The sequence below is a fragment of the Pogonomyrmex barbatus genome, unplaced genomic scaffold (assembly GCF_055798465.1).
Source record: "Pogonomyrmex barbatus isolate J1 unplaced genomic scaffold, ASM5579846v1 scaffold2, whole genome shotgun sequence".
Lineage (NCBI taxonomy): Eukaryota > Metazoa > Arthropoda > Insecta > Hymenoptera > Formicidae > Pogonomyrmex > Pogonomyrmex barbatus.
This window is the reverse complement of record NW_028297116.1, coordinates 3,924,609-3,950,108: the sequence shown is the minus strand read 5'-3', so window position 1 is coordinate 3,950,108 and position 25,500 is coordinate 3,924,609. Positions and strand designations below refer to the sequence as shown.

Sequence of the window (25,500 nt, the reverse complement as noted above, 5' to 3'; positions counted from 1 at the left end):
GACAAATTATCGATATTTGTGCGGTAAAATTACAAACGGATTAAAGTAAAATATTGCTCATTGATAATCATTTTGGATTGATCGTTTAATTTGACCGTTTCTTGATTGATATATCAGCTTAATTCTTGGTTATCAAAACTTACATCTCTAAATAAGTTATATATTTAAAATGATCTCAAAATTTTTTTTATGGAATATTTTTTGTATTAATATTTTTATATTCAAATTGCATACATACGTTTATATGCAACTTTATATAAAATTAGTGAAGAAATTTTTGAATAAACATTTAATAATGGTAGATGATAATTTAATAAAATAATTCATGTACAAGTTATTAAAACATAAAAATTTATGAAATACTCATCAAATTAAATTGAAATATATATCGAATGTAATTGATGGATTAATATGTACTTACAGAATTAATTTATCCAATACGTTCGCTTTTATGATTCATCGAATTGTGCAATATTTCGGTTTTACGTAACATATAGCTAGCTTGCCAATCGTTTGGCCGATAGTTCACACGACATTTTTTCTCAACTTTCATGTCGCGCACATTTCCTGCAACCTCGTTATCGACAGGATATCATGTTCCCGAGATATGCGATTTATGAAAAAGTGACGGTGTTAAATTTAGGGGGAAGATTGCTGAAGCTATCAATCGAAGCTGTTGAACAGCGATCTAAGAAATTGAAAAACTACATCTTGAGGTTAAAATATATATTTTTGTAATATGACTGTAATTATTTATAGAAAATATATCACAAATTGAATACTACTATTAGTAAAAATATATTATTAGTAAAAATTTAAAATAAATAAATAAATATCTTATAGTATATAAATAAATATCTTATAGAAAGTACCCGCAACATGTTTTCCGTGCTTTTATCTCGTGATAAATAAAGTTTATAAAAACCATTCCTTTAGCTCTCCTTAGCAAAAGTCTTAGCTTTTCCATATTAACCTTTTGAATAAAATAGAAAAAAAATAAAATAGAAAATATTTAAATTTTTTTTCTATTTTATCCAAAAGGTTAATATGGAAAAGCTAAGACTTTTGCTAAGGAGAGCTAAAGGAATGGTTTTTATAAACTTTATTTATCACGAGGTAAAAGCACGGAAAACATGTTGCGGGTACTTTCAGTTTTATGTTTTTTTAGAGTGGTTTGCGGTGGTTCTGTCAAGATTTATTAAGACTCAAAAATCTGTCGAGAAATTTGCCTCACGTAGAGAACGTTTTTACTACATGGGGATCCTTTGAGAGAAATTCCTGGAGGCTTTACAATCGGGGAAAAAGAAATGGGTTCTCGCCTCGTAAGGGCTCGAAAGGTCCGAATCCTGTTGCCAATCGCAACAGGAGAATTCGAAACGAGTATCGGTCCCAGGACGAATAGGTAGACATCATGCTCGATATCGTTCTCGATATCGTTCTCTCTTTCGTTTCTCTGTGCGAACCACAACATTCGCTTTTGAAATATTCTGCCAATAAGACTTCAAGACTTCAATAAAATAAAATTACAATGAAACGCACACGCATACATACATGCACAAATGTTAAATAATAAAGTTAATAATAAAATTAATGATAAAACTATGATATTTTTTTACTGTTATTATTTAAAAAAAGAAAAATGAACTTTTGGAAAATATATATATATATATATATATGTATATAGACAAAATATATTGCAAAACTTTAAAATTGTATTAAAAATAAATTAGCAGTCAACTTCTGCGCACAGTTGTAAGTTGTAAACGCAGCGCAAATGCTGGAATTGTCCGTTATGCTCCTTCGATAGGCCGTGATCGTATAAAGATCGAATTACGATCTTGGGATCGAGCCATGATCGATTTGCCGAGTGCGGGTGCGATAGCTGCCTTCCGGTTTATTAACTTCCTATCTGGCCGCAACAAGGACGACGCTACGGCATCCTTCCTGGTTGTAGGGGCCAGCTTTCGGGACGGGATGGGCTATTGATATGCGGTACGCGTGGCCGCCATCGAAACGCTTTTTCCAGACGCAGGAAACGGGAGAACGCGATTCAACGGGTGCGATTATGGTCGATTGATTCGCAACGCTGCACTGGCTATCCAGCGTTTCGGCCCGATTCGAATCGGCGAAAGCGAACAGAATGCGCCAATGGAACCATGCACGGTAATAGGTCCTCTCGGGCCAATGACTTTTTTGTTCTCAAACTTTGATTTCTTAATAGCATAAAAGTTATTTAATCAGAGATTACTTGACGTGAACTGTGTTCACTCACACACATTTTGCACTTTTACTGTATCGTATTTATTTTACTTATCACACATGCGAGCATATATACATTCCACTTAACGTTTTCCAACTTGACTTGCCTCAGAAATCTTAAATGTCCAAATCTAATTTGGATTTGCATTTAACGTAAATGCAAATAGACAAGTTTGTACGGTATATAGCAGCTGCTATAATAGCCGTGTTAGACAAACCTACGTGAAAGCTCAATCAAAAGCTCACCGATCTCTCCTCGTCACATCATTTCACGACACTGTGCTTGCTCCCGACTCGCAAGCGGTATACAATACCATTCAATCCCGTCGTGAATTCTGTCTTGTCAAAGGCCAACGCTTCGCGATTAACAGCTCGCTCGGCGAATGAAAATTAGCAGCCTTTGCTCAAATTAACGACGACAGGCAAGACTTGATTAATTCCGACGCCACTTCCTCACGCGATGAATGCGTGGCGGATTAAGAGCTGTTGCATGCCTGGGAGGACACAATTTCGACGCAGCAGTTATGGCATGGGATTTGAAGCGGTCGAAAGCCAAAGTGTGGAGGAAAGGGAGCAGAAGGGGGAGGGGGGAGGGGGGGGGAGGGGGAGAGGGGGAGGGGAGATATATCCGTAGAGTTATGGCTGGTATGAAACCCATAGCAAATGATGCAGGAATACGTGACTGGCAAGCGGAGCGTTGCGCTACGTCGGGTCCGGCGTCCCGATGCCCGGCCTGGCCTGGCCAGGCCAGGCTCGATGTAGCTGCAATCAGCAACGTGCACCCGTCCAGGGCACCGAAATAAATTCAATAGAAATACGTTGCGCGTCGGCATACGGCAGCTAGGTCGCTAGGAGAGAACGTGCGCGTATGAAAAGTTGGACGGGAGCTCGATCTTCGACCGTGGACACAATCATATTCCCGGGTTAACCCTTTCAGCGCGAAATTAATTAACAGTAGGATGTCCCAGCAGAAATTTGCTATATTATTTGGATATTTGCGTCATCAATTGCATCATATAAATGAAATGTAAAACTTTTTGAAATGTAAAATTGCAAATAATTTTTCATAATCGACATTAATCGTAATTGTCAAACGTAATATGATGATACCGCTTAGAGGTGGATGGATACATTGCGCGTGCACAAAGATTTTATATATAACGATTTGATTTAGATGAAAAATCTTTGTCACGATGTCCATAAAACTGAGGGCACATCAAAGCAAAATCGACATTGGCCGCGAATGAATGCTGATGAATATTGATATATTCAATCAAGAGAATTGACCTGCGTGATCTGCGGAAATGTCGTTTGAGATCGAAAGAGAGTAAATATACTGGCTGCACATACCATCCACATGAAGCCTTAATGGCAAACATATTGGATCATCGTGGATACGATACATCAGAATTCCGCTCCCGTCTCGCCGCTGTCGCCACGTGACGTTCTCCATTAAATTTCGCGTAATAGGACCGACAAGACGTCGCCTAAGCGGAGGAGCCCTTGCAATTTGAAAGGTCGATACTCGATTTCCGCGACACGACTTTCGTTTCAGAGTCGCGCGTTTCTCGAAAAGAAAGTTAGATTTTCGTTGCCGAAATTCTCAGAGAGACCTCTGAATGTGCGAACATTTGAGCTCATACTTGAGTAATGTAAAGTACGTCGTTAAAAGAAGTAAATATCGCTTCTTTTTGTTTGAGTTTTTCTCGAGAAATTTCTATTTCTCTTCGGTAATGGATCCATTCACAAATCTTACAAACTTTTAATTGTTAAGGAGATTCTTGTATAATAGAATATATATAATTATAGTACATGTATATAAATGTTTGTATTGTATCGCAATAAAAAAATATTTTGTGGATAAAAAAAAACTAACAAAAAAAAAAAACAATTTGTCGATTACATGAAATTACATTAAATTCAGAACATCAATTATTCTTACTTATGTTTTCTGTAAAAAAAAAATAACATGATTACTTAGATTTCAGAACGAGATAAAAAAATTTAGTTAATGTAATTAACTAATGGATAAATCTCTTATATATTACGATCTAAGTTTAGACGGAATTAAAAGATAAAATATAAGATAAAATATAAACATTAATATTTTCACCTGATCTTAAGTTAAGGTTAAGCACTCTGACAACGTATTTTCTTGTTGCAGTCAAGTATCTGCGGGAAGTGACGCCGTACTTCAGGAAGGCTTCGATCATCCAGGAAGTGGGCTGGGAACTTCAGCGCGGTTTCCTGAGCGCGACGCCGCCGCCGCCAAAGTCACCACCGCGGGCGGATACTCGTTATCTGCCATTACAACTCTGCAGACTCACCAGAGCGCATACCTCTTCCGATCCCGGTAAGTCTTAACACTGAAAAGTCGATGCGTGGTTTGGGCTCGTCTGCCATGTAAAGATTAACTCGACGGTCGTGCGGTTGGATCTGTAAGGCCGAAGGTATTTCCCAATTTGTTATAACGTTAACCGGAGGAGGATAATCGCTCACTGTTAAATACAACGTATAGTTGATTTGGAGGGGATTTCCTATGTATCCTATGTATCCTATGTATCCTATGTATCCTATGTACCAAAAATTTGTAATATTTGTCACTGCGACAATATAATATTATATGTATTTCAACATCAGTTGTTCAAAGCAAATCTTCTTTTAACGAACACAAGAAAATAAATTAAGGCTCGTTAACTGAGTAAGAGTATAATTACTTTATCGACGTTCTCTTTTCTAAAGGAGATATTGAAGTGATTAAGACGAGAGCCGCCGATTACTTCAAATTTAATCTAAAACTCGAGGACTCGTTGAGAGGAAAATAAACGTGAGGGTGGGACGGAAAATGCGAGCGGATTGCGCGTTCTATCGTCTTGATTAACGAAGTAGTGCAATCTAGATCGCGGTTGAAGAGTTTAGGAGAATCGGGAAAGATCTCGTTTACCTATTTGCCAAGCGCAGCGACGGTGGTAAATGGCCTCGCGGCAGGATAAAAGTCCAGTCCTCCTTCTATCGGAGACAGTCGTCTGCTTCCGTCCGTTTCGTAGTGATAAACTAGGGAATGGATGAGTTAGCACGAAGGGAATATCTCTCCCCCTTGGGCTCGTAGAGAGTTAATGAAAGGCGAATGGCTCCTTAATTCTGTAAAGCTTCTCCGTTCTTCTCCTCCCCGTTTACTCTAAGCGCGCCGTCTCCGTTCAGGGCCGCTCGTGCAAATTTTCACCTCTCGGGGATTGTTAGCGATGTCCCACATGTAGCACGAACAATCGTTACGTTTTATTTGAGCGGCTTAGTTGTGTTGAGTGTCTCCATTATTTTAATCGTATTATCGCTCACTTTGCTATAATTATATTTTATTAGTTATTATAGCTCTTTTTTTTTTTTATCGTTTTTTACAAACGATAAAAACTTCACGGAAATAAATTATAAAATTCAACAAATTTAAAGTAGTCAAAATGAAAATTAAGCACATCTGAAAAATAATAAACAAAAATTTCAACATGTGACATGTGTATAATTACGTGCGTAATATTCAGTTAAGTAAATATAAACAAGCATGCTTTTTATTAAATTTCTACGTATTTTAACAATAATATATAGCGAAAGTTTGATACGTTGCATCGTACGCGGAAAGTTAAAATTTTCCGTGTCGAAAGTTTAAATCCGAGCCTGAGACCCTCTCTTCTAGACCGAAAGAAAAACCGCGAGGGAGAATAGCTGCGCTGTTAAGAGGAGAAGGGCAGAAGGGAAGAGACAATCGTGGTTGGCGTCGAAAGGGGTGGTGACAGACGGGATGGACGAAGGGGCGGTTGGCTGTGAGCTAAGAAACGCAATCAGAGACGTGCCGTATCTCTTGCCGGCATCTCGCTAAGCTATGCCGTAGAGTAACACTTACCTGATATTTCCGTATGCTGATGTTTCTCAAATCAATCTGGTGACGGTATCCGCACTGCGGTAATATAAATTTGAACGCCAATAATCATCATAACTTTGAGCATTCGTGAAAACCGTGGAATGGAAGGCATTTGTACGATTTAAGTCTTATCAATCTAATCAATTTAAATCTTAGAAAGATATATATGGCGTTACCGTCGGGCCGAGAACGGAGATATCTCGTTAGTTTTCGATCGCGCTTGTAACGATCTCGCGGACAGCGAATGATGTGCGCGGTGAACGTTCTGGTCAACAGTAAATTTTATAGCCGATGCAGTAAATTTTATGTCGTTGCCGCGACGATGATTGCATTCATATTGCCTCGATCGATGAAATCGTGAATGATAACAGGACGATAAATTGGACATGTGCCGCGCGCGCAAAGCGCCATAATCCTTTTACGTTAAAGTACGGATAAAACATTAATTATCTAAAAATAAGACTTCTTACGTTAAATCTTCTTTTTATTAAGAAAAGCATCATAGGAACACTAAAGGTTGTGTCATGAAAGAGGAGTTGGTTTAATATATTTTTAATAATTATAATTATTTCCTGTATATATATCCTGTATATCCTGTATATATGTAATTACATTTTCTTCAATTTTTTATGCATCTGGGTGTGTACTTGAATGTGTACACAAGATTTGAATAGCACATTCGCTTCGACTCAGACTTGACTTTACTGCATCTGCGTTTGTATATTTGTTCGTATATTGTTATAATTTATCATATGGACGGTTATAATGTTTGAAATAACGACAGTGAGGCTGAGACATCAAACGCTATGATGCGATGCTATGTGCAAATGAGCATTTACGTGCAGGCACAGCCTGCGGCAAAAGGAGAACAAAAGCGTAGTACGTCAGAGAAAGGCGTCGGAAAAAAAAAAAAAAAAAAAATAGAAAAAGATGGTTTTGCCGCGTTGAATGCGCGTGTTTACACGATGCTCGCGACCGCGAGCATCATTTTGCGGTTGAAAACGTTCAGTTACACTCGTTGCGCGTTGAAAACAAACAGCCAGGCCTGTATTCGTCGAAAGCTGGAGCTTTTCTAGATCATGAATTGCAAAAGCCGGTGTTCTAGTAGCGACTGTCAGCATAGCTTCGTAAATCGCTGAGATGAAAATGCATACGATGTTTTACGTTTGACTCGGTTAAATGGGCACAGTTTGGAAGAAATGGGAACAATCTGACTATGTTGCGCAATATGAATTTAAGCGATATTTATGCTGTGTGTGCGGTACGACTTTTTATTTTTAAAAGTATCTTATACAATAATCCTTGAATTATATTTAAACAGATTTGAGTCAGATAAATGAATTTTTAAATGTATTTACAGAATTCTTCTTTCATGACGTATATATTGACTTATATATTTGGCTGTATCAATAAATACATGATACAATCATATATATATATATATATACATATAAAATCTATGATGTGTTGAATCGAAAATATACAATTTGCTGAATCTGAGTCTGTTTCTCAATTACGTAGTTTGATGTACTCCCCGGTGTTAATTAATTAACAATCAGCGCTCTTTGATCATTTACCCGTATATAGAGTGTCCTCTAAGCATATCAGACGGAATTGACGTTACGATGCAAAGTCAGTAATCAAGGTTTCCTGCCGTTTTAGGCAACCTTTCGAGATCTTGCTGAGTTTCCCTCTTCAGGCATGAAGGATTCTAGCCAAGGAAGACAGTTGCTTTGCAAGCTCGTGCAAGGTAACCACAAGCTGTGTGAAAAGCACTTCCTGTGGGAACAACCTGTATGCTCTCCCGAGGATTTCTCGAAGGAATCGTCCCTAGAACAATCTCCAGAGATAAGCGAAAGCAACACCGTGAACGTTGCGAATATATTAATTCAGCCAAGATCTCGTAATTCTCCATAAGTGGTCACACTTTTAGAAGTGGATTTTGGATACAGGTATCCGCAGACATAAGAAATTAGGATTTCTAAATTTCGATACGATATAATAAAAAGATGCGATCGACCGAAGTAAAATTTTGTTTTTTTTGCCAATGTCTTAATAAATTACCTGGCCAAAAATTTTTACACTTGAAAAAATTTACAACTGAAAACTTCGAAGAATAGAATCAATTTAAATTATATACATTGAATGTGTATCGTCATTTCTGGTTTTTTAAAACTTATTTTACAAATTTTCTGACCTGCAAGAATGCAGCCATGAAGAAAAACAATAGCTGAAACGGTAGTATGTACGCGCAAACTCTGGTAATTCGTTATTTCGAGGAAATCGCCGATCGTTCCTTAGCGACAAAAGAGAAAGGGAGAAAGACACGTGAAGGTTCTGGTATTCCTGATGATCCTCGCCCAGCCGCGCCTCATTAATCAGACGGACGGCATATAGGGTGCAATTATCCGACGGTAATTAACTTCGCAAACTGCAGCGCCCGCGAAGTCCGGGAAGGTGGTGGGCGCACACGTGTTAGGGGATGCTTCGTGTGGTGCTAGCGGAGGTGGTCGGATAGTCTGGATGGAAGGTTCTTCGTGGGTTCCAGCCCCCCCCCTGATGGAGCTGTTCTGGAATTATACACGGGGTTAGTCCTGAAAACCGGCCGGCAGCCAGCTTTTGCCCCGGAAACTAATTTAACTCTCGCATCCTCCACTCTCCACTCTCTCTTCCCCCTTCCCCCTTCCCCCTTCCCCCTTCCCCCTTCCCCCTTCCCCCTTCCCCCTTCCCCCTTCCCCCTTCCCCCTTCCCCCTTCCCCCTTCACCCTTCTCCATCTCACTGCTCTTTCACCTTCCGCTTCTGATTTCGACTTGCGCGATCGTCCGCGTTTGAATGTGATACACATCGCGAGGTGATCAATTTCTGCGTTTTGCTGGGGTTGAACTGACATTTGAGGACTCTCTCTCATATGAGGATTCTTTTAACGGGAATTAGTTCTTGTTACATGTGCGTACATATGAATATTATTTATTAGAAAAATAATAAATTGCATTATGTAAAAATATGAAGTATATAAAAAGTATAAAGTATATAAAATATGTAAAGAATATAATTATTAATGCAGTGTTCACATATCTTAATTTTGATCCTGTCATTAACGTATTCTTTTCTTTGGTTAAATGTTTTGAAGAACGTGAGATATTGCATTTGCACTTACAGCATTCTATTGAAAGTTTGCCGTATTGGTTCGTTATATTCGATAATCGGATAAGCGCGAGGATAAAACAAATTTCACACAAGATCGAACGAGCTGTAAGTTTATCGAAGAACAAGGAAATTAAAAGATCATCCAGGGCAAACATTTCTCAACTTTCCTCTTCTCTTTTTAGTTTTTACAAGCGAAATTTATCGAATATTGATGAATATAAATTCTATAAATTTAGAAAGAAGAAATAGATTGCACATTGCGATAAAAATAGATTGATCGAATAAGCCATTGTTTGCGAAAAAAATTTCACAATAATTTCGTAACAATCAACAATAGAATAACTAATAAGAAAATATTGAATGGAGAAAAATTTTCTTATAAAATATGGTAATGCTATTAAAAATGAATGGCAATTATGAAGCAACTTTTATATATTTATTTTGATTCGTATTTTGATTTTGATTCCTTAAGATAAAGTCAAGTTTGTTATACATATTGCTTTGCAACTAACGCTTAGTTTGATTATCCGTCATACATTCTCGTCGAGCGGTTGTGCGGTGTGCTGTCTATCAAAGGCCTTCAATTCGATTCGTAACAAGAAACAAGAGGCCAGGCGCTGCCCCTCATGGAAATCACAGAGGTGGACATAGAAAAAAGTTGGCAGATGCAAAAAGGGCGAGGCCACAGGTAACGAGCAATTGCAGGGGCCGTTATCAGTAACAAGCGGAATTGCATTGTGCGCCGAAAAGCCCTCCGGCAAAGGTCTCATTACCATCGTCATGCGAATCCCAAGCGATACAAACGAGTACCTTTACACGTTTGTCCCATATGTGTATGTTCGCCGCGCCTGCATGTGTGCGAGCGTGGACACAGGCATGCGGCGTGCGGACACACGTGTGCGTGTAGCGTATCGTGTAAGTACGAGTATTATCGCGTTGTGTACATGTCGTCGCTGCAAGGGCTCCATTATACTCCGATATCGTTACGCGGACCGTGCCGGGGACGGTTTGTATAAGTGATGGTCCTACGATAATGCCGTAACATTAACGACGAGGATTTTGTTACGGCGATCGTCCCTGCGGATGCACAATGAACGGGTTAATTATTAAGGATCGAGGGGGAGGGGGGGGAGGGATGCGGAGGCACAAAGGATGTGGATTCCTCCGTTGCGAAACGATACGACAATTTATCGTTTGGAGAGCTGGAGGATTTAAAGCTCTAGAAAGATCATTAAATTTAAGGAAATTTAAAACACAAAGTTTGGACAAAATTTGAAACGATGCGATAGAAATTATGGATTTTTCGTTATTCTCAAATTTATTGCCAATATTCGTTGCCAGTATTCTGATCGTGATAGAATCTTAAGATTTGATATTTGAGAAATATTTGTACAGTTCTCTTACTTTTAACATAAAATTCTTTCAATTTTTTTGCTTTAGTATTATTAATTCTTTAATTTTTTTTTTCATTCGTTCGTTTTATGCACTTCTAATGCACGTCCAGTCTTTAAATATTAGGCCGAATGGAATAATTATAATTTCTGTCTCTCAAATCTTTAATCGTCCGGATTTATTGTCGGATAAAATTTACATCGGCAAATATAAGATAAGTAGCTCGTCATCACTTTTTATTTGTAGCAGTTTCCAAATCCGATTACTGCGAAAGCGCTCGTTATCAGAGAATTTCCTCGGAATCGTGTCGGGGCTAGCTTCTTTCCGTGTCTTCCGGTATGTCCGCGTTTACATAGTTCGATTCTCGTATAGCCGGCTAAACACTTGCCGTCACGCTGAAGGTTCGTTAACACCGGCTACATAAATCAACGCGATATAATAAACTCGAGATGAAGGCATAGTCCTGTCCGCGTAATAATGTACTTTAACCAGACAGAAGAGAAAAGCAAGAGGAAGAGGATGCCATTTGAGACTGAATATAATAATATTTTTTGACTTTACGAGACAGACTCTCTGCATATATTGGAAAGTCACTCATTTATATATTTGTTACAGAAGGGAAGACAATTAAGAGATTTTCTTTTACTCTCTTATGTAGCAATTTAAAAAATTTAATTTGTTGCACAATTTTACGAGTATAGATATAACTGTATGAATGTGAGTGACGGTAAAATAAATCTCTTTTAATGAAAGTATAAGAACTTGAGAAAAGTTAGAGAGTGCTTTTGTGTAAATTTTGACAATGTCGCCGATCGATGCCGCGATCGGCGAATTCACTTCAGTAACTTGACAGAAGCAAAAGCCATAGAACGATATAGGTGACTATTACGGCGACGGAGACCCCCGTACTCACATGAGCTCCTCTCAAAGCACGACAGACGCGAAGCGGTTACGACGTTGGCACTATTCGCGTCGCGAATTATTAATTTGCGCGACAACGATACAGCACCTCTCGCGCAATTCTCGCGTTTTGTGGCGAGATTCTATGTCAACGTTAAAGCGTATGATATTACACTACGCATTAGAGATTGAAGCCGCATCGCAATTGCACATTGCACAGGCTTGAAACTCTAGGAAGATAAAATTATTAGATTCAGGGAATTCGATTTATACATTATTTTCAATTCCCAATTATTAATTATGCTACCCTAATCATCTCATTTTTCAGTACGCTGAATAACATGTATGTGTTCGTCTTTATGATATATATCTATTTATTAATTAGGCTTTTCTCATAATATTGGAGGAGAGAAGTATAATTTATCTTAAAATTGTTAAAGATTTTAGAAGATTGTATAATCATCACGGGGAGAATTATTATTAAAAAAGTAATACTTCTTTCTCTTTTTTGCTGAGACTATTTTTATTGTTTATGTAAAAGTACAATGGCAGTACAAGCGAATGCACGCATATTGTGAATGAAATATATTTATTTTGTTTGTATTTCATTGAAAATACATATACCGTTTGCATATGTATATGTGTGTAATATATGCATACACAGAATGTGGTGTATGAGAAACAGTCATACATTGTTTTGTTAGAAATAAAAGATCGCGACATTATTTTTTTCGTTTCTCTCTCTCTCTCCTATCTTTCGCGTACTGTAACCATTTCAGATTTTAGTAATAACTAAACAATGTTACTCTCTCAGCTTTGTTGCGTTGTAAGTTAGTTGTAACGTTACGTGCGCTTTTAATTAGAGATCGTGAGCCATTTTTTAATTTTGCATTACGTATTCGTTTATATGATAGAAATGATATGAAAGATATGAAAGATAAAAGATGACAAGATGCAACGCATTTCGTTTTTTTGTCTATTTTCTCGAAAAGACATTTCTTTCATCTTATTCCGTTTATTTCCATCGACAGATAGACAATTACTGAGAAAAGTTCGGACAGAAGGAGGAAAAGGATAATAAAACTCGGGAATACGTTCCGTCATCCCCTTTTTGGAGACGTCCTGTGTTTCGTCAACAGCGCAAAATCTCGATATACCGTAAAATTCCTATCGAAGAGAACGATTGGCTTGATATCTAAAAATAAAGAATGAAAATAAAGAGAAGCGACGAGATAAGCTCGCAACGAGAAAGAAAACGAGAACTCAATAAGAACTTCGTCTCAATTGCTAGATCATCAATTCCCAGAAATGAAAATCGAAAATAATTAAAAGTTCTCCGCGCGGAATTCGCGCGTCAATCATCGTTATGCGATGGAAATTAATTTTATATTCATGGCGATGGTAATATTGCATAATTGAAATATCCATGTACCGCTGTTCAAATAAAAAAGCAAATGTAGACTCGTTCCTATTGAATTAAAAGTATTTAATGTCATATTGTCGTGAATCTATTATTCTTTAGAATAATTATTATAGTTTTTTGTTTTTATTTGCTCTATAATTTGCTTTAATTAATTGGCACGTATTTAATCATTACATAAAATATTTTTTGATAATATATGATAGTTCGAATGTTAAATAACTAATTATTACATTTTATTAAATATTGTATTACAAAAATTATTTGTTTATCATTTTGTCATAAATGTTTTAACGGGATTATTTTTTTAATTTTGACATTTTGATGATAATCGATTAATTTGCATATACAAGTTGCATAATGCAGATATTAATAATTAATCTTTTCGTTTTATTTTAATAGATTGTTGAGAGCAATATTGACACATAATCACTAATAAAATTTGCTTACATAATTGTACAAAGCGTATTTAAATTGCTGCACCGTTAGACACACTATGATTTTCTGTCTGAATATATTAGTTAAAATCCCATAGGTGCTGGAAATGTCGAGATTCTATTGGTCCGCGTCCAACATTTCAACAAATTGTGCATTTTATTTAGCATAACAAATTACATCGCATAAATTTTCTCACAAATATACAACAACGGCGAATCTGCTCTTGTGTGTATGTTGATGTGTATGATTACCCAAAATTGCTGCACTCTGTTTAAATGTATTTTACTTTAGAATAATTTTATTAGTAATATTACGAAATTTTGAGACATACAGCTTGCTTTTATCTTATTCTTTTTAATTCAAGTTTTAGTAAAATCTCAGAGAACTTCTGTGTATAATTTTATAAAAAAAAAAAATAAACATTTTTTAATGAAAAGTTTATCCTTTTCTAGAGAAGAATATACAAAAAATAGACCCTTTTTTGAGTTTTTTAACATTTGAAAGATCATACTTAAGAAAAAAAGGACAAAAAACATATGAATTTTTTTTAAATCATAATTAAAGAAAATAATTAAAGAAAAAATTAATATAGTACAGTTAATTACTACACTTTATACTGTAATCGTTTTCATGTATTTGTTACCTTTTTCTGAAATTCTTAAACCAGTATAACAATTTTAGTATAACAATGAATTTTTCTAGAGAATTAAAATATAAAAATTTTGATAAAAGTTTCACGACTAAATCAACTAATTCAGAATTCGCCACTTTAATATTTGACAATCCAATCATATGAGGGCAGCGAATAGCACGAATCCTGAAACGTGTTCGGACTCGGCAAACGCACGATCCTTATTTGCGGTAAATTGGGAGACCTTTCTTGCACAAATAATGAGAACATATCGTTTTGAATATAAACGTTCAACGCGTGTTCATTCATTTAAAAGTGGGCTTGCGATAGTTGAACTATAGAATCATGTCATGTGAATTTACAATATTCAATTGATCCGATAATGTGCTTGATTATATAATACTTAGATATTAGCGTCTTAATTAAATTAGACGAAATATTTATATATAAAAATAAAACATAATTTGTTATAATTTTAATCTAACTTCAATCCGAACTTCTATTTTTAATTTAATTTAAATTTAAGTGAGACTTAGAGAAAATTCTAATATAATCTAACTTGTTGTTAATTAATTTAAACTTTTGTAAAGTCATTTAACTATAATAATTTATAAGAATTGTTCGTCATACATATTTTTATTTTTATTAGATGTCAAGATTCAAAATTGTCAAAGTGGATATAATTTAATCAAAAATATTACGTAAAGTTTAATTTATTAAATTATTCTCTATTTAATTTATTTTCCTTGTTGATCATGCTGATAAGTCGTGTCAAATATCTCACTTTATTATTTCAAATGTAACCACGTTACTGTTGACTGTGAACGCTGTGAACGCATCTGCGTACCCTAATCGTCGCCACTGCCGTAGTGTTTTTAATTAGCAATTAGCGAACCAACACATTAATTTCCGGCTCGTCTGTTGTGGCGTTCTCTCAGAGGCCGGTGGTAAATGCAAATAGGCCCGTTACTGGCCAATTGATTGAATTGACTCTCGCGTTTACGAAATCGTGTTTTCTGTATTGTGTTAATGATATTTGGTAATGCTTTACTCTCTTATCAATATTGCACAAAATAATCTTATAAAATATTACAGCTGTGTTATTATTATCTAAAAAAAAAAAAAAAAATACAAAATTTCTCAATATATTACAACAATTATTAATAATTATTTTTAGTAATTTAAAATAAAACCACTAAGTCACTCACAATGTATATATATATATATATATATATATATAAAATATCTCTATTGATCTCACTCATTTACCTCAAATCCGTGTTTTTATATTTTTCTTCAAGTTAATTTTTTATCTCCTTCCTGAGGTAGAAAGAAAATTGAAAAAAAAGGAGAATAAAAGGAAAAGAAATAAAGGAAAAGAAACGAAGGAAAGGGAGTTAAAGAATAAAACAGAATGGAGACAAAAAATAAATGGAAAGAAGTGAGAGTAGAAGAAATAAGAAAGGAAGATATATAATGTAGTTAGATGAAGTGAGTTTGAAATAAACTTGAAAAAAATAAACTTGAAATGCATAGAATAGAGGAATAGAGGGATACATAGAGGGGAAATGAAAGAACAATGAGGAAGGAATAGAAACAGCTATTCGGATATACAATGACTATGTTGTGTCTACTTTCCTGTTTGCGAAGTATTTTATAATAAAACAGATATTTTATAGAAATTGAGAAAAGAGTTGTCTCTCTCTCTCTCTCTCTTTCTCTCTCTCTCTCTCTCTCTCTCTCTCTTTCTCTCTCTCTCTATGAATATAAAGTTTATATTATGAATTATGCGATTTATGATATGTTGTATAATTGTTGTTTGTAATTCTAACAATAGATATTTGAAACTGAGAAGTATTCAAAGATCTGAAAATATAAATATTTTGATATTGGAATATTTCAAGACACAAGCTATGACACGTGATAATCGGCTTATCAATGAACCTCCATTGATATAACCGATATCCGGCTCTATTAACGGCCTTTATATCTCCCTAGTTTCTTTTTGCATAGGAAAAGTAATAATACACGAATCAGCTATACTTTTTTCACTGACCGTTTATTTTCTACGTCAGATAACAAGATAAACTTATTTTCTTTTACTACATATAACTACGATCAAACGGAATCTTATTATTAAATTTATGTTCAAATATTAATTGTTATATTTGAGCTTGATAGAAGATTTTCTTTTAGTTTTTATTCTTATATTATAATTTTTTTTGTTGTTAATTTTATTTAATTGCCAAATGGAATTTTGAAAAATTTATTATTTGAAGATTTCTTTTGAAAATTTATGATAAATTTAACATGAATGTTAACCATTGATTCTGAGAGAAATATTGTCTGATATTCGAATATGTATAATGGTTTACTCCATGTTATCATGTTTGCAGATTTGTTTTAAACTTTTAACCAAATAAATATGTGAATACTATGTAACGTAATTAGTGATGTGTGATGATAGCTTCACAGATAGATGAAACTTTTGCAGAGTTTGTGAATATCTATTTGCAAAAAAACAATTTTTAATAAATATAAAATTTGAATATTGAAAATAAAGAAATTGCTGAGATTCTTTTACACAAATTTAAAGGAATTTATTATTTAAAAATGATTTAAAAAAACAGAATTATTTCATATTTAGTGGCAAAAAAGTAAAATTTAAGTGTATAATTTTATTTGAAATTCTATAAAAATAAATAATTATGGATTATAAGAAATTATTGAAGAATACAATGTTTTATTCTGAATTCTTTCCTATTTTTATTTTATCGAATTACGATGTTCACAAAAGATCAAGAATGGGCTTTCAGTAAAGCTTAATCAGGCTTTGGAAAAAAAAAAAAAACAACATTGTATTAAACTTCTCGGTTGGGGTTGGCGAGTTGCTGTGGAAATTGTGTAATCCTTTCGTTTGTTCCGGATTACGCGGCAGCCGTTTGCCAAAAAGAAAAAATGCAAAATCGGATGCACGTAAAAATGTTATATATGGTTTTATATGTAAAATGACGAACTCACCGTACTTTTTAAAATGTTTCCATTAATTTTTTCCATTATGCGTTGTCACGAGTTTAACGTCACATTATCGCGTTGTCACGTCGCGTTTTCGCGCTTTCAAATAGAAGCTTTTGTATTAAATATGATAAAAATACCTTCCAATTTGTCCGGAATTAACACGACGGCTTTGCTAAGTGAAGTAAGAAATCTGTAGAAAAAAATTTTTAAATAGCGAAATACATATATTATCTACTGAAAAATTATTGTTAATTATTGTTAATTATTGTTAATTAACAATTTAATAATATTAATGATTCCTTTCTAAAAAAGGGCACGTTAAATCGATACTCGCATCTCTCGAAATTCTCGAAGTTTATTGTTGACGTTTTTCCGTGATGCTGTTGGTTCTCTCGCTGCGCTAACTTTGTGAATAGCTGTCATTGTATTGATCTCACAGCGAGGATCTTTTTGACAATTGCGTATCAAGAAGTTAAGAATATTATAGTATGTAATAGTAATATAATAATATTATATTAATTTTTGCTCTTGTGACGAAAAAGATAAACGGCGCGCGCGCAGCGCGCGTTTCTAATGTCTAGTAGAATGTCTTAGAAAAATTAGATGTGATTACTTTAGAAATTAATGAATAAAGAATTAAGATTTTACATGTATCGAGAGTTTTTGTTCTTTATAAATTGTTTCGTATTCTAAAGGTCTAAATTCTAGGTATTCTAAAGATTTGTTTTTTTTATCCAGCTTTAGTGGAGTTTTGTTTATCGATGCCAAGTGCGAAATTCGATTTTTGATAGAGTTGGTGCAAAACTAATATACGTTCCTGGAGACCTTTCATTGAGACATAGCGACGCGGCGAATCGACTTCCGCCACTTCTTCCTCATCCTTTTAAAAGATTAGTAGGGCGAGAAAGAAATTTACCGTGGCGAAGGCTTCTTCTTTGCGAGAAGGTGGGCTTTGCGAGAGAAATCCATTGCTTTTATTATTTCAAACTGAGAATAATGGAGTTTTGCGCGACCAACGCCGTAAAATGACGCAATAAACCACTTTATTATCTTCTTATTATCAAACTGCTAATATCAGTTGTAATTTACACAAAAATGAGTATTTGCAATTTTCTTCACATTTTATATATATATATTTACATTTACATACATACATATACATCTTAATAGTTCATTGCTTTATTACTAACAAACATTTTTCATCGATACTTTATTTTTGTATGCATGTTGAAAATATTAATATGTAATTAACGTTTTTATTCGGACATACGTCGAAGGTAGAATATTGTTTTAAACGCCATTGCAATTGTCATATATCTAGCGCGGTAGTACTTATTAGATTTACAATAACTAAATATTTCTGTGTCGAACATGTTTGTTCATATATAATTTTATTATATATATTTGTACATCATGACTAAAAAAATTGATTAAAAAATTTAAAAATATATTTCTACGATTAATTTAATATTATAAAATCGTTTATTTTTTAATTTTATATTTGATATTATATCTTTTAATTAATGTCGTAGATTTACAGATGTACAACTTTGAATTATAGTACATACATGATACACCCAGGTAGAATGTAGATATGTGTCTGACTTGAAAATGCTTACATATGATAAATATATGAGCTTTAATGTAATGCGGGGCGAAAAACTGAACATCTGTTTTATGTGTTAATTCCGCAGCAGAAGAATCTTGCTTAATGCACTTAAAGTTTATACGTTGCAACAGCCAATCCGGGATGGAATTAATCAGAGAACCCCGAGTTTTAACCGATTTAACATGCGCTTGACGGCATTGCGCGCATTCATCGTTAAAATCAGGCCGGTATATAAAAGCTTTTCGTTGTACGTCTTTTCTCCGTAAAAAGGATACGTGCTAGGAAATTATGTGGCTTTCTGACGGCGACAATTCATTTTTCAAGCCTTCAACGACGCACACCTTTTCATATACAAGAATTTTTGGAATTACTGTTTTTGCTGGATTTGCATTTTATATTTGCAAATATATATATATATATCTAATATATTTTTATTTTTTTCCTTCGGTCAAATCAATTTTGTGATTTTTATACATACTTTTGTGTTGCATTTTTAAAAATTCTATTTAAATTCTTTTTCTTTGAGTGATAAAAGTAGCTGCAATTCATATTCGTAAATTTGTCCATCTATCGTCCTGGACATCGTCGATGAAGCAATTATCATGATATTCGAAGGACGAGCTTTTTTGTCCTGTCGGGAACAACGATGGTATGGTATTGGCTTGATAAACCTATCGTAGCATCAACGAGGCAAATCGAGAGCAAGCGCATCTTGCGACCGATGAAAACCACGCAATTTCCAATGGCGGCCTCTGCTCCAAAAATTAATGGTCCGATCGGGCCTGTCCGCGACTACAAGAGAGGTTAACGTTGGGGTTGAGTTCCCAATTTCCTACTATCCTTTTTTTTTTTTTATTTTCCTTCTTCCTTTCTGTCCCGTTGCGCCGCCGTCGCCGTCGATCGACGAAGCGTTTCGCGTCGATGCCATCAAATGCCATAAAATGAAATGTCCGACGATGAAAGCGAATGATGGCGGTGGAGTGAGGCGAAAACGAACGAGCGGCAATGAACGGTCGGGCCAATCGTGATGCTCCATCGTTAGACCTGCATTTGACGCGGACGTTAAGTGTACAGCGTCGTATTGTCCTGTTTAGCAAGGACAACTGTTTGTTCAACAGTTGAGCAATTCATTTCTAACTACTCGTTTCAGAGTAAAGAGAATTTTACTTTGTGCCCTTTTCCCTCTTTTAATTTGAATTGAGTATTGTTAAGAAACGACATGATTGACAAGATTTAAATTTTAAAAAATGCTAATGAAAACGAAGAATATTATCAAGCTTTAGTACAGAAGTAATACCTACACATTTCCTGTATAGAAATGATTATGTTTTTGAGAATCTCCAAGAATCAAAATAGTAATAAATTATATCTCATTTTCTATCATTTTTTTTTGGCATAAATCTAATTTTTGCTCTCGCTTTCTTAATGCATGTATATTGCCAGCGTGATCCACATCCGGGAATCCCCGGGTTGTCATCGGGGAAATTTCTCCGCGAACGGCGTCAGGTCGTCGCGATATTAAATGACATCACGGAGTTGCGTTAGAGAATAGCGTATAATACTCGGTAGACGCGTCACCATTGTTGTTCCAAGCGTAGTAAGACGGCTCTGGAGAAAATAATATTGGTTGGAAACCTGCTTTGGAATGTTTACTGAAGAAAACATGATATCTGCGACAAAGATTTTTGACAAATATTGTCGCGCATTTGTCTGAAAGATTACTCAGAATCGAAAATGTTTCTGTGACTTATACAATACGAATATTTTAAATAAATATTTCTACTAATTAATTTCATTATTATAAATATTTCTACCAATTAATTTTATTATTAATTATATTTTTGCATTTCTGTAATATTATTACGTTGTTTTTCTAAGAATACTTATATAAATTTCAAGATGTTTAGTATTTAGAATTATACGATTAGATTTTTTTTTAAATATTATTTATGGAATTTGTAGATAAGGACGAGTGCGATGCGATCTTTTGATATATTAAAAAAATTTGACATTATTGCGGGATGACATGAACCAATGGGAGAGCGAACCCGCTTAAAGGCAATTTAGTACCGCATAGATAAACCAACATAACTCGACGTGCTTACAATAACGCTATTAATTTTAGTTGTTAAAGTTATACGAGTCGTGAAACTCAAGGAAAGTAAATATTTGGCTGGTAGCACTTGATGTTGGCGCCCGCACCACGTTCGCGTATCAAGTGGCACGCACTAATTGGCGCCACGCGTACTACTAATATACATAAAGTTAATATTTATCAGGTAAGAGTCCATATCACGTTCGCTGAAGATGCTTGTGTAATATATTTTGCAGTTTTAATCAATCAAATCGTTTCATTTTCTCATAAAAATGCTCATTGTAATTTTCTTTTTCATTTGAAAGTTACAGTTTGTTTTTTTTTTATAATTTAATGAAATTTAGGGAATTTAATAATTAAATGTAAAATATACGATCGCAAGTGTATAATAACTAAAGATTTATATGCACGTGATGTTATCTTTATGTACACGAAAAAAATCTTTATAATAATCATATATTTAATGAAATCGATCTACTAAAATTCTTGGATTAATCCTTGAACAAATTATTATTTCTAAATAAAATCTTTAATTTATGAAAAATTTATGGGATATATTTGTCCTTGATGAATTATAAATTTGAATTATATTTGAATTATATTTTATAATTGTATTTGAATTTATCGAATTGTGAAATTAAATATCTTTTATCGGCAATCCGCGTATTAAAATATTTTCCCAGCAATAATTGCTAAAGCTAAAGATCTATATCTCCGTAATATCTACGAATAAATCTTCCCTCATAGCTCTTTCCCTCTTTTGAAATAATTTCTACAATATCCTCATCATGAAAATCCATTCTGTCGGAATCTATTTTCAAACGTAATATCATTGATACGACTGTCCTGTCTGGTACTTGAATTCGCTGGTAGATACCTTGGGACTGTAGGAGGTAGGTCCTGCCGATATAATCCTCTTATAAGCGTGAACTCGGTACTTAGTCGATTACAAAGATGGTAGACGGCACGGAGAGATGTTATCAAAGAATACAAGTCTGCGAAGCGATCGATTACACCGTTCGGCAGGCTAGATTATGCGGAGTTCTTGCCACACCATTGGTCACCTGGGCCCTTTACGAAGACATCAGCCACTAGCTACAAATCTTATTTGAATTGGAGATGGCAAGTTTACCCCTCGGGGTCGACTGACGTCGGAGAGTATAGGCAGCTTAAGAGGGAGTCGGTAAGTAGCTTAAGGAAGCTTGCGGGAGGTGCGGAAGAGTATGCGGTGGTTTCGTCCATTGCTCTTGATTTTCTATTTTGATATCAGCCCTCAAAGGCTCATGGTCACATGGTGTTTGTGAATATTTTATAAAGCCCTTTCCTGGCTTGCCAAAAGAATATATTTCTTTGTCACTCTAGCGCACAGATATTTTTTTTATTTGGAATATTCTTTCATCTTTTTAATTCCGCATATATGTATGTATGTGCTCGTGTATGTATATATATATTTACGACAATGTTTTTCCTTTGTTTTATATGATTCTAAAAGAAAAACAGGAAAGAAATATCTGCTTGCAGACTTTTAATAGATTTGTAACTTGTAGATTTTTAATAACAGTTCTTCGTTTCTCGAATTTCTTAGAGACGCTCTCTCTCAATCTATCAACTCGTTGATTGGTTTTCAATTAAAACTTTTCTTTATCCTATGTCCTTTATATCTTATATTAATACATCACAGTATTATCGTTTACTATCATATTATCGCGTACTAAAATCGATTTTTGTTATATGGATGTTTAGTTTCACAGATATTTCGAGATTCTTATTTAAGATTGTTTGTATACACACAATCTGATGAAAGTTCTCTAACGAGTCGATAAAACAAGTTTCTTTGCGCCGTTATCTCGATTGTCGACCGTGTTAAAAACCTGTTAAAAACAACGGGCGGAACAACGCAGGAATCTCGGGTGTATAAAATTGAAATATGGATCCGCACGGACGTGGATATTCGTGTAATCGTATCCGTTGTTCGCCCCTGCCAACCCCGCGATCTTTGAACCTTCCAGATAGTAGTGATGGGAATGGAAGTACTTATTGAAAAGTTGGCGATTTACGAGCGAACTTCTCAGCTGCATTAGAACGCGTATAGCGATAAATCGAACTTACACCGAATCGCGCCAGCGGATGTACACGAACTGTACAAGAATAAGGTGCATCCTGCTGTTCTGGAGAAAAAGAGAGGCGATAAACGCACGTGCGATAGTAAAGTGAAATTATTTCAAGTCTAAGGCGATCGATCGATCACAACCCTTAGACTTTAAATCCACATTCTGATTTTAAATTCCTTAACTTGCTGAATTTGCTGATTTCTTTTCAATTGAAACCTGTGATGTTTAACACTTCGTAATTTAACACTGAGATTTTTAAGTTGTAAATCTTATGTAATTTAGTTTTTTTTAAATTATTGATTTTTTTAAATTATTAAATAATTATTATAATATAACATTAATACTGAAGTCTTTTTTCTTTACTTGTATCTTATAATTTTCTAGATATTCTGAACGATACTTCTCTTAATTTACGTAACAAACTTGTTTATAAAATTTTACACATAAATCTTTATATCATGTTACGTGTTACTTAGTACATTTTTATTTTAAGGTATTTCACACTATATATATACATATATATATATATATATATATCGCACTTTCAGCTAGTACACAGTGACGCCATAGGTGTATTTACAAGCTTGTGACGAGAATTGAAGCGAAATAAGAGGGGTCGTGTTTACTTTGTCGAGTTGGCTCATTGTACCCGAAACGACTTCACAGAAGGGATTTTACTCGATTCGCAAATATTTCTTTCCCTCAGTAGAGAATCTTTGAAAGAGCGGAAAATATCCCTAGAAAGTAGTCCGTAGAAGTGAGAAGATTGATTACATTTTAAGAAAAGAATTCAATGTTTAAAATAAGAGTCTAATTTAAAAATTAAAAGATTTGGGAATTTTATATTATATACGAAAATTTATATGATATGAAATTTTACTTCAACTGTATTTTAACTTGTTAAGTTTTGTATTTTCGATTGTACAATTATATATTTATGATATTTATATGAATAATATTTAGATGAATAAAAATATAAACGAGTCTCATTTTGGGTACTCGAATAGAAAAATAAACAATCAGAACAATCGGTTTTGATTTTTTTTTATTCCTCTTTGCTCTAATTATTTCAATTTTCGCTCTACTGTACATATAATAAACTTGTTATTTGACTAAAAATTTGCAATTATATACGCAAGTTGTAACAATATATTAATTTTTGATATTCTAAAGTTTATTTTTTATCTCTATCTTCCTCGTTTTTCTTTCTCTACATTATGTCTTCTTGATTCGAGACATTCAAGGTGATGGAAAATGCCAACGACGGTGCTTGTCGTAGGATCGATATCGAATTCCGCGCACAAGACGCGTAAGCACCTTCGCTCGGACTATTCTGGCATTTTCGCTGGCGTTTTCAAATTTCCCGCCGGACCAACGGTGATAGTGGTAGCTGGATAATAGCCATCCTTCCGTAGCGCATCGTCTTCCGAGATCACAAGGGTTGGTTGGTTGCGCGACGAGCAGAGATGGGGTCGATACTAGACATTTCTCGTCACCGATTTTACTGGCCATCATTTCGCCTGACTTTAAACTGCAAAAGACGACGGTAAATCGATGAGCTACTGTTGAATTTAAATTTGCTGAGGGAATTAAATGTTTTCGCGCGAATTAAACGTTAACTTTATTACCGTATCTCATCAGTCCCGCTGTTATCTCACACTTCAATTATAGAATTGGTAGCAGTTCAAATTCGTAACTTTATGTTTAATTTAATAAAAAAAAAAATAAACAGAGACGTGAATTGATATTCCGTATTTTGTAATTATTTATTAACGGTACGTTCAAATTTACTTGTTTAGAAAGTACATAATTTTGATATTATACGTAAATTAATTAATCTTTTAATTTAATGAAATTGAAAAAAATTGATCTTAATATCCAAAATTTATTCTTCAATTTGAAAGATATAATTGAAGAATGATTTAAATAGGAAATCTGGTTTTATAAACCAGGATTGTGTTATTTTAGAAATTATTTTAAATTTCCGTGTATCCGTGCATTTGTGTGCAAAATTTTATATTTCAAAAATAGTAAAACGGTAACTCGGATTTATCGATAAAATTGTTGGCTGCCTACATTTGCGGTTTGAAGTTAACTATTTTATCATCTTTTCATATTTAGCTCACGTGGGACTTTTAAATAAACGAAGTGCCAACGACGCAAAAGCAGCATCAAAGGATGAATCTGCGACGCGGAAACCCGATATCGTTGAACATGGCTTATTAACTTGCGACAGGACTCGAATTCAAACATCATCGAGCCAATTCCGGGTGAGGTAATTGAATGAAATCCAATGGACTGGAAAATGGAGTTTTATGAAACGTATATATTGGCCCTTTTACGTGTTGTAATTAAAATATTGTTCCAACCTGCCTTTCTATACAGCTGTATTGTGATTCAATGCGGATTTTACGAAGGTGTAACATTTAATGTTTGCGTAAATATTCTTGTCCTGTAACAACCGAAGCATGTTTAATATGTTGAAGCTTTATCGAAAAATTCTACGTAATCGGTCCGAAAATATTAAAATTAGATAATATATGAAAGGATATCTTAAAAAATTCCC

The 25,500-nt window shown here is 34.5% G+C and overlaps 1 protein-coding gene across 1 annotated transcript in view; it reads left to right on the top strand.

Moving 5' to 3' along the window:
- Positions 1–25,500, top strand: part of Syn1 (Syntrophin-like 1) — a 199,912-nt gene that overhangs the window by 106,852 nt on the left and 67,560 nt on the right. The window contains exon 3 of the mRNA XM_011631791.3: positions 4,424–4,612. Within this exon, the coding sequence (XP_011630093.1) occupies positions 4,424–4,612 (189 nt within the window). The remainder of the gene's footprint in view (positions 1–4,423; positions 4,613–25,500) is intronic.